The 8,058-nt window shown below is 41.5% G+C and overlaps 1 protein-coding gene across 1 annotated transcript; it reads left to right on the plus strand.

Moving 5' to 3' along the window:
• Nucleotides 1–832: 832 nt before the first annotated feature.
• LOC308287980 (myoblast determination protein 1 homolog 1-like) lies at nt 833–2,941 on the plus strand (the record flags this gene model as incomplete). The annotated part of the gene is made up of 3 exons (XM_080729332.1): nt 833–1,444; nt 2,082–2,151; nt 2,703–2,941. The coding sequence occupies 3 exons, from the start codon at nt 833–835 to the stop codon at nt 2,939–2,941; spliced, it is 921 nt and encodes a 306-aa protein (XP_080585458.1).
• Between the last annotated feature and the right edge of the window lie 5,117 nt (nt 2,942–8,058).

Raw genomic sequence — 8,058 nt, forward strand, 5'->3', positions numbered from 1 at the left:
GGCCAAATACATATCATTTTGGGGGTCCTTCACATGAAAAGGTTTGAGAACCACTGACATAGCAGTCTCTCAAGAACAGACTAACTGAGCTCAATTTAAGTGAAAAGGACCTTTTCGTCAAAATTCTAATTTTCAAGATTTTTCAAAAAATAGCAGATCTACTAGCTCGCGGCGTGCCGCGCTGTGAGCTTGTATATCTGCTATTTTTCAATAATTAAAGCAAAAAATTATGATACACACTAATGTGTACCCGTTCTAAATGGGTTTGATATTTTAATATATAGGCTAATTATTATAGGCCTAATGATACTATTTTAAACCCCGTCTGGAAAATATATTGAGTTGAGTTGAATCAACTGTCTTGGTTTCTCTTTAGCGCTAGAGTAAGGCTGATTCCCGTGTCATATCATAACTCATAACAAAACTACTTCTCCGCTTGGCACTGGCTGGCAGTGGGCACGTCAATGACGTCATATTGGCCATCTCAGATAACGGTTTGCCTATGCCACGCCCCCACCAGCAGGCCCCTTTATAAAGACCCCCAGCCTCAAAATGTGACACATGCAAACAAGGGCACACAAGTCAGCTCTACACCTATCTAACAGACTAAAGGGATTTCTTTTTACATATTAGGCCTATAGCAGGATTCGGGTGTGTTGCTATGCGAACCTGAGGTTTTTTACCTTTAGCCTTGGATCAAGACGGTCATCGGTCACAACAAGTCAAAGGAATTCACTCAGGCTTACATCTTTAACCCTTGTCCTCCTCCGTGGTGAGACAGAAGAAGAAGAAGAAGAACACAATGGAGTTGACAGATCTTCCTTTCGCCATCATGTCGCCCGCAGCGGCGGTCGACCTGAACGACGAGCTCTGCTTCAACATCAACGACATGCAGTTCTTCGAGGACCTCGACCCGAGGCTGATGCACGTGGGTCTGCTGAAGTCAGAGCACCAGGACCACCACCTCCTCCAGCACCACCACCACCAGCAGCAGCACCACCAGCTGCACCAGCAGCAGCACCACCACCGAGCCGCCACCAGCAGCGACGACCAGGACCAGGAGGACCAGGAGCAGGACGAGCACATCAGGGCGCCCAGCGGCCACCACCAGGCCGGCCGGTGCCTGCTGTGGGCCTGCAAGGCCTGCAAGAGGAAGTCCACCAACGAGGACCGCAGGAAGGCGGCCACCATGCGCGAGAGGCGGCGGCTCTCCAAGGTCAACGACGCCTTCGAGAACCTGAAGCGGTGCACCTCGGCCAACCCCAACCAGAGGCTGCCCAAGGTGGACATCCTGAGGAACGCCATCAGCTACATCGAGTCTCTGCAGAGCCTGCTGCGGGGCGGCGCCGGCCAGGAGGAGAGCTACTACCCGGGCATGGAGCACTACGGCTCCTCGGGGGACTCCGACGCGTCCAGTCCGCGCTCCAACTGCTCCGATGGCATGGTATGTTTGGATTCTGCATGTTGTTACATTCTGTTCAGTGGTGGAGAAACTGTTCTGTTCCCACATGTTCTACTTCAAAAGTATAGTAGGCTACTGCAATGTAGAAATACTCTGTTACAAATAAAAATCCGGAATTAAATCAAAACATCAAAATGTACCAAAAGTAAAAGTACAACATGTTTGGAAATAGCAGATCTACAAGCTCACTAAGTGTCACAATGTGAGGCATTGTGAGCTTGTAAATCGTAAAGTGGTTTGTGTATATTTTATAATAGGCTATTTTAATTTATATCTGCAAGGTAGCTTGCAACTAAAGTTCCCAATACTTGTAGTGGAGTAAGAGTACAATATTTGCCTCTGAGATGTAGGCTAGTCAGTGGAGTAGAAGTAAAAGCATTGGAAATTGGAAATAGGATACTCAAGTAAAGTACAAATAGGCTACCTAAGAACAAGAAAATACAGTACTTAAGTAAATGTACTTCATTACTTTACACCACTGCTGTTATAGTGGTACCACCTTGTGATTGGACATTAATATTCATTAATCATTATATTGACTATAATGTACTTACAATGAATGCAATGCTGTGTTTGTTACATAGCCTAATGTGTTTGTTTTTCCTCATTTCAGAATCAAATGGACTTCAGCGGGCTTCAGCGGTGTCCAGTCAAAAATGACAACTACTATGTCAACCAAACATCAAAAGGTGAGTCACGTGTTTTGATTGATTGAAGACTTTACTTTAGAAGTTTGCATATAGGAAAAGGCGCGGTTGCAGGACAGTACAGTTCACTGGTACAAGGTCAACTAAAAGGATTCCTCAAAAAAAGCTTTTGGGCTTGTTTCATTTGGGGTCCTTTATCTAGCTCATATAAATGAGTTTAATGTAGCCTATAGATAGGCTGGGCACATTTGGACAGATATGCTAGGCCTACTAGGTAGCTTGTAACTACAGCCATTTTTATTGACTCTAGCTAAATGTAATTTTAAGTGCAATACTTTTCCTGATAATTAAATATAAGGCTAATTAAAATTACATTTATCTAGAGTAAATAGAAAATGGACGAATAGGCCTATAGGCACGCCCACGCTAAACCCCATACCAGAAAGTAGACCTGCAGCCTATTAGGCCTAACCTAGAATTGAACGAATTCGGTAGCCTACGATAAAAGGCTAGTTTAAAACGTGTTTTGTTTGATTATGTTTCATTGCATGGAGGAAATGTGAATCTAATTTCTTTCCTGTTTTTTTTTCCAGATTCCAGAAGTAAAAACTCAGTTATTTCCAGCTTGGACTGCATGTCCAGGATTGTGGAGCGGATCACCACGGAAGCGTCGTCCGCGGGCCCCCACGTGCTCCTAGACACTTCAGATGACAGCACCAGCTCCTGTCCGCCGTCCGAGTGCTCTTCCGCGGCTTCCCTGCCACCGTCCCCGAGCAGCTGGACGGTTCCCACCCCCAGCGACCCCAAATTATCCGTGTACGAAGTGCTGTGAACCCAGAATACACCCTGGAAGTCAGACCACCAGCTGTGATGGGGAAGATTTTGGACAGTGTTTGAACTGAAGGCTGGTATAGGCCCACACATTATACTGTCGTGGAAACCTTGTGTGTCCAAAACCCTTCGTTTGGTATTTATCATTTTTAAAAGTATTTTTAAAATAGTGAAAACAGCCGATCTACAAGCACACAACGCCTCGCGGTGCGAGGCGTTGTGTGCTTGTAGATCGGCTGTTTTCACTAGTTTTGTGCAGCGGTCTTGCACGATGAAGCAGGGCTTTACTTTACGAAGAAAAAAAAACATACAAGAGATTGGAGATACGAGGTTTCTGCCCGACACGTGACGATATAGGTATGCTCAGTCATATCCCATTCCCACGTGGCAAGAAGGCTGACATAGACTGTTAGACTACACTTCTTCCAAGGCCAATTTCTTAAAGTGGATCTTCGTTTCAAGCCTGGCCCTCGCCCTGTTGATAGAATAAATGATGTGAATGCATTGGCCTGTTTTTCCCATGGCCGTTCTACTAGCGGCGTGTTTGCTATGCCACCAGTGGTTCCCAAACCTTTAAGCTCGAGACCCCAAAAGAACCAAACTAGTGAAAATAGCAAATCTAACAAGCTCACAGCTTGTAGATCGGCCATTCTCACAACTTCTTAAACGTTTGTTTTATAATTTATGGAATTCCTTTGATTAATATTGTCATTTGTATTTTATATTTATTTTGTATTTATGAACTTATTTTGAAAAATCTTTCTAATAATTTTGTTTTTTTCCTTTGGTTTTGAAATAATAATAATTAAAAACCAAAACGTAGGAAACAAAACAAAGGGATATTTATTTACTCGTGACCCAAAAATGGGGTCCGACCCACAGTTTGGGAACCAGTGTTCTCTACCACTCTTCAAGTCGTTATAAAGACATGCCAGTTTGAGGGGAAAACTTTGGCGATTCCTGTTTGGGCAGTAATGCTATAAAGAAAAAATGAGGACCATTCTGTAGATTTGTAAATACGAATTGCTGAAATGAAGTATTGGCCTACGTGGCTGCTATATATGGAAGGTTGTGTAAAAATGTTTTATTTATTCTATAAAGACTGAGTGAATGTTATTTCAATAAAAGAGTTATTTATAAATGGTGGAATTCTGTGTTGGTGATTGTTGCATCAAGTAGTCTGTTACTTATGAACCAAGATTTCTGACATCTTCTTTATCACGCATCCTTTCAAGGTATTTGTTTGCATCTGATCTTGTAATAATCTCATAGATAATACTAGCATTATTAGGCTTATGACATCCACCCGCTCAGTGGCCTTGTGGGTAGAGTGTCCGTCCTGAGACTGGGAGGTTGGGGGTTTGATCCCCGGCCGGGTCGTACCAAAGACTAGAACGTACAAAAGACTAGAAGTCTGGGACCCAGCGCCTCCCTGCTTGGCACTCAGCACCAACGGTTGGATTGGGGGTAAGTTCCTGAGACATACTAGCGTCATGTCCAGGCGGTGTAGGTCTACTTGTAAATGAAAGTGACCTGAAATGGGCTGCTCAACTGGACCGTAGGCTATAGCCTAATGTAGGACTAGCATATAGGCCTAGGACTTTGCCTACCAGCCAGGCATGGTAAAACTGGCACAACGTTTTAATTCACTAGATATGCGACCATATGCCATAAAAAAAGAAAGAAAAAAAGAAAGAACTTGGCCTACACAGTAGCTTAAATACTCAAATGACCTGCAGCAGTGATTTCTAAGTAGACATTTGTCTACTTAGCATTTCTAAGTAGTCAGTTCTACCACTGGTGTTTCTCTTGTTTGGTGCTATATATAACACCTATCTTTGGTGCTACCATTAGAGGTGCCAATAAGCTGTAGAATAACCATTAGAGGTGAAACAAGCTGAATATTAACCAACAGAGAACTTTTAAACACACCCACACACACCCACACACACACACACACACACACACACACACACACACACACACACACACACACACACACACACACACACACACACACACACACACACACTATATATATATAATTCATAATAGGCTTAATAATTATAATTCAAGTCATCCCAGTCAGAGTGAATGCAAAAACAGCAACAAATATTCAACCATTTTTAGCACCTGGATCTTTATGGATTTGTGTGCTCATAAAGTCATCCACTTGGGGGAGACAGAGATCAAAGAATCGCTGAATAAATAACCTGTGAAGTTACTGTTAGCCTAGTAAAGCCTACTATAGCCTACAGGAAGGCAGCCATGTTGGGTGGATGTTAACCTGGTGAAATGCGAACCTGCCGACACTGGTGAATGCTAACCTGGGGAATATTAACCACTGTGCCTAAACCTAACCCAAACCATAATCCTAACCTCAGTATATGCCTAAACCTAACCCTAAAACCTAACCCTAACCCTAACCTTTAGTAGAAATATTGAGATTTCCCCGCCAGGTTGACAGAGAGAGAGGAGGGAAAGGAGCTTAAAGAAGAGACAACAGAACTGTTAAGTTAAAGGACAACTTTGTTTTTTTTACAACATGGGTTCATATTTTAGATTGTAATAAGAGAAAAGAAAAGATGAGTGTTAAAATGTTTTGATTTGCTGCTTTCTATTGTTTTAGCAATTTTAGTATTTTGATTTCAGTGGGTGGGGGCATGCGTACAAGAGGCTAAATATGTCTTTTAGACACAATAAGCAGGCAATTTCTTTGTTACTATTTACACTAGCCCCCATAAGTCACATCTGCCCATGAAAGATTGTGGTGCATGCATCTTGGGAATGGGCTTATTGTGTCTAAAAATACATGTTTAGCCACTTGCATGCATAAAAAAAGAAAAAAAAAAAAAAAGAAAAAAAACATTTTAACACTCATCTTTTCTTTTCTCTAATGACTATCTAAAATATGAACCCTTGTTGTAAAAAAACGAAGATGTCCTTTAAATAATCAACATAGGAAATATTAAAGATGACGTCAAAGAAAGGTCCGATGGACAATATCAGACAGAATTTACTTCTAAAATGAACAAACAAATTATTTCGTTATTTATTTAGTTCACTTCCACTTAGTCTTAGGATACTCATCGTGTTCCCTGAAACATGAACAATAAACTGATCTGATATATTAAGACCAATTCGTAAATTTGACTTTTACATTGATGCTAATCTTGACCACTGATATATCTGTGAAGGAATATGTCAAAAATCATAAAGAATGTGCTCTTGGTGACTAGTTTTAGATTTTTGGCATGAGTCAGGTATGGGCACGAGGTTTTCAAAACCCATCTCGCCCTCTAGTGGTCAGTTTGCAACCATTACAATATTAGATAGATAGGTCACTAGGGTTCTTATGGTTGAAATCCCAAATTAATAGATAGAAAACCTGTTTCAATGGATGATGTTACTGTTGTGCATGCTAAATAGCATACTAAACATCTAGGAAAATCTAACTTGTGGAAAGGCATCATTTTCAAGATGGCGTCCGAGGTTAAAATGGCTATAGGCCTATCTCATTCATTACTAAACCTAGAAAGGTGTTTCTATGTCTAGCCCTAGGTTTCGGGGCTCACAGAATGTAACTGAATCAGTAAAATTGCCATCAGTTACAGTCAGGGACGTGCTGGCTATTGGGAAAAGCGGGACAACTCACGAACGGCCGGTTCATAACCGGCCATTAGGAAAAAAATAAAAATAAAATGTCGGCCTTCGTTCCATTTTGGGGGCTGGGCGGCCAACAAAGTAAATCGTCACTGTCGGGCAGAAACCTCGTATCTCCAAGTTTCAAATGTATAAATATTTTCGCAAAGCAAAGCCCTGCTTCATCATATAAGGCCGTTGCACAAAAGTAGTGAAAACAGCAGATCTACAAGCACACAACGCCTCGACGTGCGAGGCGTTGTGTGCTTGTAGATCGGCTGTTTTCACTAGTTTAAATCATTTTTAAAATGATAAATACAAAACAAACGGTTTTGGACATACAAGGTTTCCACCCAACAACAACGAAATATAACTCATGTAATTGGCCCACATGGCTTGTCACTTGTCATGATCTGAAATGGCAAATCTTTGAGTAGCAGCAGCGCTATAGAGAGATCTCTCTCTATAGCGCAATGAGGGCCTCTCCAACTCTTTTTCCCGGGCTGAATCAGGGGCCCAGCATGTCCCTGGTTACAGTTATAGTTGCTCTGTAGATTTCTTCCTTTCTGGTACAGGTTGCACACTGTGTGTGTAGTGCTACCTGAGGAATGTATAACTAGCTTTTAATATTGTGTAAAGTGTATCACTTTGGAGTTATTCTTGGGTATTTGTTGTGTCACGCATGTTCTATTTTTGTTGTGGATGTCTTGTATGTAAGTGTAGCAAAAATTGTGTCATTTTTATTTCTGCCTCTTGGCCAGTCCCCACTTGCAAAATAGACTGTGTCTCAATGTGTTTTTACTGGTTAAATAAAGGTTAGAAAAAAAGAAAGTTAATTATTTATTGCCAAATTCAAGGTCACATGTTCACAATCTGTATGCTTTTTGACATATCTCCTCCCAGCTATAGGGACATCATCTTATCTCCTCCCAGCTATAGGGACATCATCTTATCTCCTCCCAGCTATAGGGACATCATCTTGGTACAGATTATGTCCTATCAATCAGTACACATTATCTCTATAGTCATGTGATCGGGTATCTGTCATCTGTCCGATCTTTCATATTCCATTGATTCCTCAAATCATGAACGCAGTCTCCGATTGCTGGAGAACTTTGGAGAGAGGCCAAGGAGAGAATGCCACCCTACATTTTTCAAATCGGCCTCATGGTGTCACTATGACAGGCAGATTCACATTTTTGGCCTAACCACAAGTTTCCTATAGGGAGTTTATTCATATGTATAAGAAATACATATCTATGAGTTTACTGAGGAAAAGCTGGTGTGTGAATTATGGTCATCACTTCCTGTTGTCAGTCATTCAATTAATTTGAGGGATCAAATCAGTCGACAATAATGTGGGAGAGAGGGACGGCCAGTGTGAACTATGTTTTGTTTGTTACCCCGGTTCATGTTAAATCAGATCAATCAAAGAAAAGATGAGTGTTAAAATGTTTTCATTTACTTCTTTCCGTA

This window comes from Nannobrachium achirus, assembly GCF_963921795.1.
Source record: "Nannobrachium achirus genome assembly, chromosome: 7".
NCBI lineage: Eukaryota > Metazoa > Chordata > Actinopteri > Myctophiformes > Myctophidae > Nannobrachium > Nannobrachium achirus.